Below are 11439 nucleotides of genomic sequence, written 5' to 3'. Positions count from 1 at the left end.
CTGGAGGCTTTCTTTAGAAGAATATGAATTCGATATAATTTATAAATCTGGATCATCTAATACGAATGCTGATAGTTTATCTCGCTCATTTTTTGATATTCAAGAATTAGCATCTAATGAAAATATTTCATCTATTCCTATCGATTCTAAACCAAAATTATCTCTTCTATGCAGATGCAATTTTAATTCCGAAAATAATTTTGAAAATTTTTTAAATACTATTAAAACCTCGGTTATAATTAATAACAATATCGAGGAATCGAATGAAGTTTTTCTCTCATGCCTAAAACATGAAGAGTCCGCATTGATATTCGTGATAAAAAACCAAACTCCCGATGATAAATTAACTAAATATTTCGATTTTTTCCAACATAGTAACATTAATAACAATTTGGCTAATTACGGAACACACGATTTTTTCAACTTAAACTACTCTCAAAAACAAATTTTTTACTCAATTGTAAATAACATGAATTCCCAGCCAACACTTGAAGATTTTTTTCATTGCCTCTTAAATCTAAAAGCTCATTTAATTCAAGAAAATATTAAATCCATTGCTATTGCAGCTCCGGCACAATTTCAAAGTTTTTGCCACATACCAATAGAAAATTTTAGAATCTTATTACGATACATTTTCAGAGACACCGATATAAAATTAAAAATTTATTATGACAAAATTATTGAAAACCTAACCCCGGATGAGATAAGTGAGATTTTAAACCAATTTCATAGATCACAATATACGGGAGGTCATCTGGGCCATAAAAAAACATTCAGCAGAATACGTAGCATATACAAATGGCCAAAAATGCGAAAACAAATTAAATCATATGTAAGTAAATGTCCTGATTGTCAAAAAAATAAAGTATGTAAGAAAACAAGGCAACCTTTAGTTATAACAACAACAGCCCGCGAGCCTTTCGAAAAAATTTGTATTGATATTTGCGGCCCTTACCCCGTTTCTGACTCCGAAAATAAATATTTGTTGACATTTATATGCGACTTAACGAAATATGCAGGCGCGATCCCCATTTGTAACCAAGAAAGTTCGACAGTCGCAAATGCATTCGTTTCAGAAATTATTTTAAAATTCGGCTTTCCTAAGGAAATTCTATCTGATCAAGGCACCACGTTTACTAGCAATTTATTCAAGGACGTTTGCAAATTACTAAAAATTAAAAAGATAACAACTTACCCGTACAGACCTGAGTCGAATGGCTCATGCGAAAGGATCCATAGGGATTATGTTCAAAACTTAAGATCCTATATTAACAAAACCCAAACAGATTGGGACAAATGCATAAAATACGCTGTTTTTATCCATAATACAACTATACACAACGCGACAAATTACACACCTTTCGAGTTAGTTTTTGGTAGGAAATTAGAATTACCACTGTCTATAGCAAAACCTATATTTCAATATAACTACGACACTTACGTTAATGAGTTAAAATCGCGGTTATCGCACGCGAATAGTTTCGCTCGACAAAATTTACTGAGTAGTAAAGAAAAAACTAAAAGTAACTATGATCAAAATTTGAATCCTGAAACCTTTGAGATCGATGAGTATGTTCTTTTGAGAGATGAAACTCCGTATCCGCGGCGATGCAAAAAACTTTTGCCCTTATGGAAAGGTCCCTTTAAAATATTAAAAACCGATAGTATAAATAGTACCATTTTGATCCATAATAAACATGTACAAGTGCACAACGACAAATTGAAAAAGTTTATACCAAACGAGTAAAGTAACATAATCTTTATCAAATTTTCTAAAAAAAAAAAAAATCTTATTATTGAATTGCATTTAATTAATTTGATAAATCTCATAGAATAATGTTAATTATCACATAAATCAAATTATCAATTAAATTTTATTGATTAAATAATAATAATAAAAATAATATTTCTTTTCACAAATAAATTAAATCTAAAATATGTAATGTAAATGAATTTAAAAAAATAGTCCAATTTATAATATTAATGTTAAGGTTTAGCTAAGTGTTTTGATTTACTAAAATATAAATAAAAATTGATGTCTTTAGTTGTTATATCCATGATGCATCAACTCATAGTTATTAAGATAAAGATTTTAGTTATTAATGTACAAGTTAATTACAACCTGAAATTCGCTAATGTTATGTAATAAGCCGAGGACGGCTTAATTTTCACGATGGAGGTGTTGAGAATTGTGTTCTTTATAATTATAAATATAGTCATAAGTAAATTCATTTGAACGATGTATAATCCCGAGTAACGGTAAATGTTGCGAATATCTTGTACATCTGCAAGACAACCGTTAATAAAAGTTTACATGATAGCTCATGTACCCTCGGCGAGCTATCATAAAACTAGAAATATTGGAAATATTTTAAAAATGTAAAAATATAGGTTAGTTAGTCCTGAACTCTTGAACAAGTAACAACTAAAATATTATAATAAAGCGCTAAATAAATTTTTGTATCTAAATAAATTCTTTGATTTCACACACTTCCAGAAGAGCTACAAATGTTCCAATTCTCGTCGTTATGTATTCCAAATAAACTATAATCTACTCAAGAAGTTATTAAAAATTGGTTACATTTATTCATTAATTAGTAAATTCATTACTAACGTTTTCAATATATATATATATATATATATATATATATATATATATAATTAATAATACACATCTCACAAACATACCTTGTATACCATTCACTGGCATGCCTCAGCCAGCTTTTTGTAGCCTCTGAGATGGCAAACTTGGTTTCATTAGGTAAGTTCTTTAGAACAGTTTCTGAAATTATTCATATGTAAGTTTTATACATAATTTACAACATATCATAAACATAGGAACTATAAATTACCATTGATGATATCGCACAGCACAAGCTCGCAATACTTGTGCTTTCCTTTACCCCCTGCCCAGCTGAACTCTCCTAGCCAGGCCATCATCAAATATCAATTTAATCAATTGTACTGTGACAGATTTAGCACATTTTCCACCTGTCCTAGCCAAATACAAAATCTAAAAATAAAGACTAGTTTATAATAAAGCTAACTAATAAACATAAATTTGGGTGAACTTGTGATTACCAGTTGTGTTTTCACATCCTTGTTGTTTCTTAGACTATCCTCCACTTCTCGAAGTTCGTCCATTGAGCACAGAGGAAACTTGTTTAAAATTTCCTTGATTTGGCCCATGTCACTACTCATGACAGCCTTAGGAGACTGGAAGGAATCCATTCTCAACATCATTTCCTTCACTTGCTCCTCAAGGCCCTCCATGGTTAATCGAACTTTAGTCATCTCCCTGATGAAAATTTCCTCGCCAATTGAATCTAGCAGGGTAGAAATGCCAGCATTATAAAATATATATTTGTACTAGTAACATAATATTTCAAATACCATGCAGTATACAAAAAGCTTTACGTACAATTATTATCTCTGTTCCGTCCAATTTGTCTGCAGCTTTTTTTCTGGAGAAGTAATCAATGTCTCCAAATCATTATTCATGTTTTCAATTGGCTGTTCTGCACATATATTTATTCTTGTGCAACTTTCCTGTAGATTTGCAGAATCAGTAATAGCTGTTGCCTGGATATTAGCCTTTACATAGTAATTCACACGCCTTTGAAACTGCCTCTTTGAAATAAATTTAACACTTTTGAATACTTTTTTTTTGGCGCCATATTATATTAGAAGTTTTAAAATACTATATATTTTAGTGTGAACTCAAATTATAACTCTTAGATAGAGAACTAAACTGATAAAAATGTAAATTTATTTTTTTCAAGTATGATATAAATTATTTATTACACACTCAAATATACATTAATTATATAAAACACATGCAATTTCCACTATTATTAATCAAGTTTAGAGCATTTGGATTTTCAATATTATTTATTAATAACACCACATATATATTTAAACAGAACAAATGAAATTTTCACTAATAATACTCAATTACGCAACAACTATAAAAGAATTCGACATATAGCGTCAGTAGCTTAATTGATGACGCCAAGCGACGCGACGGCGAAGAGAAAGGGACAAACATATACGTTTAGAGGTCTCAAGCCGTGCGCGTATGAGATCGACATGTCGTGAACCGTTCGTTATACCTGCTCGAGTCCTTTGGTTTTGAGACGTCCCGTTGCATATTCATAGGATATTCATAGGATATCGCGATATTGGGAGATTGTGAGGACAAGTGGGACATTCCCTGGCATGTCTTGTGCTGTCTGGGAAGGAGCTGAAAATTTAAAAGATCGAAGACTCGAAGAGCGTTGTTGAGTTATGCGCTTACCAACACATTTTGCGATCCATTTTTATATATAATATTTTATAAAACCTAATTTCTAACCCTACTCATAATCCTAATAAAAACATAATTATAACTATAATATTTATTATAAATCTAATAAAAAATATATGTATTAGGAATATAAAAAATCAAATTAATTATAATCTTATCAAAGCATAAAGAAAAAATTATTAAAATAAATCTTATTTTAATTATTTTATTAAATTCATCATTTAAAAATTTAAACTAAAATAATCAAAAGAATTAAAAAATAACATTCTTCTTAATCGAAAAGAATAGTATACAGTTAACCCAATTCTAAAATAAAATAAAAAAAAAATTAATAAATTAAAATTAATTGTATCAAATGAATAATCATTCCTGAACATATAAATAATAAAGCCTTAAATAAAGTATGTATTAAAAGATGAAAAAAGCGAATTTACGTATATTAAAAGATAATCTTCTTATTATTGCTCGTTGCCTTGGCCGATGAGGCTTTCGTCGACTTACCCTAAATGGTCTTGTTCATAGATAAACACGTATATGGTCTTGTTCTTACCGACTGTCGTCTTAGGTTTCGCCGACGACTTTTTTAATGTGCCCGCTGCGGATGCAGACTTCTTTTTAAGGGACGAAGCAGGTTTGGCGGCGCCCTTCGACTTTGCTGTCTTCGATTTTATTTTTATCGCTGGCTTCTTAGCGGTCCTAGCTTTTCCAGCCGAAACACCGCTTTCGCCGCCCCTCTGTCTAGCGGCAAGTTTATACGAACCCGAAGCACCGTTGCCTCTCGTATGAATGAGTGTTCCCATTTCAACTGCCGACATTAAATACTTTCTGATGTATGTTGATTTTTTCTCGGCGTCGATTTTATAATTGGCCGACATATATTTCTTGATCGCCTGCAGCGACGATCCTCCGCGTTTTTTCAGGCTTGCTATGGCGTCGTTGACCATTACGTATATGGGAGGATAGGGCGCCCTCACTCGCTTTTTCTTCGATGGGACGGCTTCACTCGACGATGCTGTAGCTGGCGCAGCGGTTCCCACCGGCGACGCGGATAAAGCGTTATCTGACATTATAGTAAAACTAGCTGTAAGTGGAATTCTGTCTTAAGGCAATTAGGGCATCGTGCCTTAAGGCAAATTGCTGGAACTTCCCGTACCAAAAATTATTATTTTTTTAAAAACGATTGACATTTTTGAAAAAATTTTACTTCGAAAGAAATAGATTTTTGAGAAACTGTAAATTTGATAAAAAATTACTTTCTTTTGAAAAAAAAAATTTATTTGAAAAAAAAAAAAATTTTTTGGAGAAAAAAAATTTTTTTTTGGAAACAAAAAAAATTTTTGAAAAAGTTTTCTTCATTTTGACATATTTTGGAAATTCTGAACTTTTATTCAAAGCAATCGCACTGCTTGAACTGCATAGAGACAAAATGTCAAAGCTCGCAAGTGCCGCGCCGCCGTCTAACGCATAAGCATTGGTACGGAACCCATAGAAATGTAAAAAAAATATACTTATTGTTGAAATCTCTATAAAAAATATCTGATAATTTGAGGTGCATATGTCAAATGATCATTTTTAACCGCCGAATGGCATTTTTTTTTTGCTTTTTTCATTAGATCTCCGAAACCGCTAGACCTGCCTTCATGAAAATTTGATCAATTCTACATCTTGTCAATACAAGTCAAATGTTTTTTGAATTATTAAATTCGGACGCTCCGTTCTCTTAAAAACTGAATTACCGTTTTCGGCACTTTTTGCCTTGTATCTTTGGAACGGCTGGAGCTGCCTTTGCCAAAACTAATCAGCACGTCTTCTTATCAATACGAATCGAATGCTTTTTGAATTATTCAAATCGGTTGATCCGTGTTCCCGAAATCGTCGACGAAAATTTGTATCCGCACATACATACACACACACATACATCCATTTTTTCTAAGGTATGCCAAAATGTTCAGAAACCTCTGAAACGTAAAGATATATAAAAAATTTCATTTTCGATTTTTTTGCGATTACTATAACTTGCCCTACGGGAAGTTAAAAATGGTTACGTTTGGCTACTTTTGATGTATTAAAACTATATTTGAAAAGTGTAGGACCGAGGAGAAAACAATAATATTTGAAAATTTTACAAAAATGAAAATTATTTGTAAAAAATTAAATCCAGCGCTTTTATTTTAAATAATTCGCTGGATTCGCTTACAATGGATTCACATGATAGCTAAATTCATCCCCAACATATCATCAAAAGCATGATTTATTTCAATCGTTAGTTTTTCTAAAATATCGCTCATTATATTCAAGTAACATATCAACTCTCATACATACAAATCCAAAATCCAAATATGAAATTTCTTATTGACTCAGGCTCCACAAAATCTTTCATTTGTCCAGAAATCGCTAACAAATATTTCAAAAATTTTATTTACTCTGACCCTTGTACAATAAAAACTGCTTCAGCAACACACAAAGGAAATTTTGCATGTAATATTCCGAGTTTTAAAGAGTTCAAAGGTAATGAAAACCTGCCATTCCATCTTTTTAAATTTCATGAAACCTTCAATGGGTTATTAGGTATTGATAATCTTAAAAAATTGAAGGCAATAATAGATTTAAATAATGGGTTGATAGTGTTACCCAATACTAATTTAAACTTACATTATTTAAAAAGTCCGGCAAAAATACTTTTTAGTCAACAGATACCAGAAAGATGCATTCAAAAATGTAAAGTCCCAGTTAACATTAAAGAAGGTGAAATTCTAATTACAAGGCAAAATTTTCCAAATTGTTTCATTCCAGATACCGTAACATTAGCAAAAAACAATGAAGCCATAGTTGAAATTCCTAACCTAACAGAAAACGAAATTAACTTAACATTAACCAAACCTTTACAAGTAGAACTCACAAATGAAATAGAATTTTATAATTTTTGTATCTGACTCAAATATAGATTTTTCCGATATTGAAAACCTAATACGGACTGACCACATGAATCTCGAAGAGAAAAATGCTATTTTAAGAATTTGCAAAAAATATAAAGACACTTTTCATAAACCAGATAGTTTAGAAGAAATTATTTATAGTTTAGTTATATTGATGACAATTATTTTAAGTGACATAAAAATATAAATAGATTTAGCTAAAATGAATTTAATTCATAATTCAATAATAAAATTAGATAATCTGAATTTTATGATTAATACTATAAAGCATTTATACAGTACAGATTCACTACCATTTTCCATAGGCGATAGTAATCTTCACAAACATTACAATTTATTAAAAATTCAATATTATTATACGGATGATAATAATAATCTACTCCAAACTTATAAACATTATAAATTGTTTCCAATTCCAAATACCGAAAATAGAGTCATTATTCCACCTAAACCTTTCCTTAAAATTGGCAATAATAACTATCAATTTGATGATGCAGATTGCAGAGCAGTTTCAAAAATATATTTCTGCAATATTAAACATATCCTATCAAATAATGACGAATGCATAATAAAATTATTACAAGTAGACAACACTCACATCGAAACATGTAATGAGGTTCAGGTTAACATTTCACACAATATCATAGAGCAAAAAATGATGCACACTATATTTTTAACTTCCCGAAGGAGAAGTTTATGTTTTCATCAAAAAATCCGATTCGCTAATTTTATGTTTTCTCGACGTTTCAAGCCATTCTGAATCGAATGAGACCAAATTTGGAAAAAGTATGTGTGTGTGTGTGTGCGTGTGTGTGTGTGTGTGTATGTGAACAGATTTTTTGCCGTAAATCGACGTTTTCTCGAAAACGGCTGGACCGATTTCAAAAATTTAAAAGCCATTCGATGTATCTCGACGAGAACTATTGTTTGTCAGTTTTGTGCGACGATCGGCCAAACCGTTTCTTCGTAAATAGCAGAGAAGTGAAAACTCTTTCGTCCACGTTTTAGCCCGCAGTTATGAATCGATTTTGAAAATTCAAAAACCGTTCGAAAGATATTGGTTGGGAATCGTGCTGATTAGTTTTTGGTAGAGATCGGCCGGGCCGTTTTCTTGTAATAAAGTTTTTAAAAAAAAAATTTCGACGATTTTTATGATTATTTTTTTGACGATAGATACCATAGTCTTCTAGATCATACTAAAATATTACGGCCCTACGACAACTGGTTCAGCTTTAAAAATTCGTCAAAGTTTGCAAAAATCAGTATGGTCTTTTTGGCATTTGTCAAAATTAGACTTTTGATCGACGTTTTCTCAAAAACGCCTGAACCGATTTTAGAAATTTAAAAGCCATTTGATGTATTTCGGTGAGGACTATCGTTTGTCAGTTTTGTGCAACGATCTGCCAAGCCGTTTCTTTGTAATTTGAAAAAAAGTGTTGAACTTTTCGTCCACATTTAAGCTCATCCTACCGAACCGATTTTAAAAAATCAAAAACTGTTCGAAAGATATCATTAGGGAATGATGCTGATTAATTTTAGGTGAAAATCTACCGAGCCGTTTTCTTGTAATTAAATGTTGAAAAAAAGTGTTAAATTTTCGTCCACATTTAAGCTTATCCTACCGAACCGATTTTGAAAAATCAAAAACTGTTCGAAAGATATCATTTGGGAATGATGCTGAAAGGCTGAAAATTTAAGCCTTTTTTCATGGAACTTTTTTTGGCGATATACATCATGGTCTTATAGAACTTACTGTAATATTACGGCCTTACAACAAGTAGTTTAATTTTAAAAATTCGTCAAACTTTGCTAAAATTATTATCGTTTTTTTAAAGTAGGATTGATGAAGTATATTATTTACACATTTTTTTTTGATTAAGTCGATTATTTACACATATCGGGAAGTTCATGTATCAAGAATTGATATGTCTTGCAATCATCAAGAAGAAACAAAATTGATTAAAGGAAATTTTATTTTGAAACTAAACCATCAATGCAAATTCAGTATCGACAATAAAAATTACTATAATATGGAATCTTCAATAGAAGGAAAAGCTATAATTTTACCAAGATTTAATTTAAACTACAATATTTCAAAATCATCCGAACCAATTGCAATCAAGTCAATTCAAGTAAATGAGCTATCTAAAATTAAAGAAGATCAAGAACAAATTCATAAACTCTATGCAAGGAAGACTGGAATTAACAACAACAGCATCGTGTCAATCATCATGTATATAATATTTATAACTATTGTTATTATTTATATTCTGTGTAATAAATCCACTCGGAATACTTTTAATCACTCATAATTTAATTTAGTTTGTATTGATTAGGTCAATTAATTACACATATCGGGAAGTTCATGTAACTTGCCTTAAGGCTAAATACCAAACCAATTAGTTTAGAAAAAAAGTTTAAAAAAAACTTAAAATAAATTTCAAACTTTAAAATATTTGATATGATTACTAAATTTCTTTTATTATTTATATTTTAATAATTTCTATAATTTTAATAATTTCTGGAAAATATTCATCTCAATTATTTTAAAATTTTAATAAAATAAATTGTAATGATCTTATAATTTCATTAAAATTTCTAAATGAATAATTAGAAACAATAAAATTATAAAATAAATAAAATGTAAAATTACAAAAAATGAATAAAATTTAAAAAAATCATAGAAATCATTATAGTGAAAACAAACGAATAAATAAAAATACAATCGAAATATATTTACGTTTGGTATGACTCTGTTGACGCTCCATATCTATATGCAACAACTATTGCCGATATCCAGTGGTTATCAAACTTTGGACTCCGGTTTTCAAAATTCCTAAATAAATCAAAAAAGTATTAATAATAATGCTACGATAATATATAATAATTATATCGTACATAAAATCAAATAATTCGAATGATAAACAAACGATCGTCTCCATTTTGAATTCGAACATAGTCGTCGTTACTGTACGGCGGCAGCCATCTTAAAAATTTATTAATTTGTTGAAAATTTCGAAAAAATACGAAAGAAAATGTAAAAAGAATGTGTATATTTAATGCAAATCATTAAGACTTTGTTTATTTGTTACTGTCGAAGCGTGATCGTTGTTATTATTCGGATATAGGATGGTTTGGCCGGCCATAATTTGCGCAAGCATTTTGCGCAAAACTCCGTAAAATAATACAGAATTGTATCATAAATGCAACAAAAGAGCTTTGTATATTGTTGTAAGTATATTTACCTTTTTATTGGTAATCACAAGCACTTATAACACTACACGACTGAGCGAACTATGCAAATTTTTTGACAATCTTTGTGCGAATGACAAGGGCGGAAGTCGTTCCCAATTGTCAGCGCACGAACGCATATACTCTTTATATACAATGTGAAGTTGGCCATTGTCGCCAACATCACATACGAAAAAAATTAGGCTAAGTATTAAATTTCACCTAATCATATTTATATACGTATTTATATTTATATTTATATTTTTATATTTATTTATTTGATTTGTTTAGAATCTCCACTGCGATATTGATAAAAATAATCTCCGAGTGCAACAATGTATTAAATGTGAATTGTCAGCGGCGGGTCAGCGGCCAATGCAACATGCACAAAAGACTCGACTTTGTATGGAACCTTTTACACTGTTTTTCGACAATGTATCAACTAAATAAGTATTCACACACTACAGAATATATACACAATGTATTTATAATATCAAATACTTTGCAATCGTGTTATAACCATGCACACTTTATTGTTCTAGATTGGAATTCACTTACACAAAACCATATGCACAAATATTGTTTATAACCCAGAAAAAAGGGTCACTCTACTATAAAAGTTCTACAAGGTAATAACAATATACAATTTCACATGTGGTGCTATTTACAATATTCCAAATCACTTTGTTTATGATTTGGATTCAAAACATTGAAGCATAACCAAAATTCCTGTCAAGGTGTCAAGACTTATATGGAGTACTTGCTCAAGGAAGATCTACAGCAACTTTTGCATCAAATAAATGGATTATGAGAGCTCTATTTGTACAACAAGATTTTGCATGATGTCTACAAAACAAATTTGAATGCTATTCATACAAAACGCTTTGTGTAAAATGTGCAGTTTCAATACAGATGATAAAATGCATAAGGTACTTGTATTATATATAAACTGTTATACACTTATAA

The 11439-nt window shown here is 30.3% G+C and overlaps 2 protein-coding genes across 3 annotated transcripts; both read right to left on the bottom strand.

The window, feature by feature from the left end:
• Window positions 1-2687: 2687 nt before the first annotated feature.
• On the bottom strand, window positions 2688-3612 carry LOC113381858. 2 transcript variants are annotated; one of them, XM_026620521.1, is made up of 4 exons: window positions 3422-3612; window positions 3082-3326; window positions 2853-3013; window positions 2688-2782 (listed from the first exon to the last, which is right to left on the bottom strand). In XM_026620521.1, exons 2-3 carry the CDS (start codon window positions 3292-3294, stop codon window positions 2900-2902), a joined length of 327 nt encoding a protein of 108 aa, XP_026476306.1. In that variant the 5' UTR covers window positions 3295-3326; window positions 3422-3612; the 3' UTR covers window positions 2688-2782; window positions 2853-2899. The 2 variants fall into 2 exon arrangements, with proteins under 2 accessions (XP_026476306.1, XP_026476307.1); XM_026620522.1 differs by having other exon boundaries at window positions 3082-3612.
• A 989-nt stretch (window positions 3613-4601) lies between these two features.
• LOC113381857 (histone H1-like) lies at window positions 4602-5373 on the bottom strand. Its single transcript, XM_026620520.1, has 2 exons — window positions 4857-5373; window positions 4602-4612 (listed from the first exon to the last, which is right to left on the bottom strand). The coding sequence occupies exons 1-2, from the start codon at window positions 5371-5373 to the stop codon at window positions 4602-4604; spliced, it is 528 nt and encodes a 175-aa protein (XP_026476305.1).
• Between the last annotated feature and the right edge of the window lie 6066 nt (window positions 5374-11439).

This window comes from Ctenocephalides felis, unplaced genomic scaffold, assembly GCF_003426905.1.
Source record: "Ctenocephalides felis isolate EL2017-DRISC unplaced genomic scaffold, ASM342690v1 CF-g0.4_SCAFFOLD_03127, whole genome shotgun sequence".
NCBI lineage: Eukaryota > Metazoa > Arthropoda > Insecta > Siphonaptera > Pulicidae > Ctenocephalides > Ctenocephalides felis.
The sequence above is the reverse complement of the archived record's forward strand: the minus strand, read 5'-3'. Positions and strand labels throughout refer to the sequence as shown.

Bases quoted from the DNA above. Each gene is read 5' to 3' on its own strand.
- LOC113381858 (XM_026620522.1), bottom strand. From the start codon at position 3,294: ATGACTAAAGTTCGATTAACCATGGAGGGCCTTGAGGAGCAAGTGAAG. The intron at 3,014-3,081 runs GTAATCACAAGT...CTTTATTTTTAG, and splicing joins AGGATGTGAAAACACAACTG to ATTTTGTATTTGGCTAGGAC.
- LOC113381857 (XM_026620520.1), bottom strand. From the start codon at position 5,373: ATGTCAGATAACGCTTTATCCGCGTCGCCGGTGGGAACCGCTGCGCCA.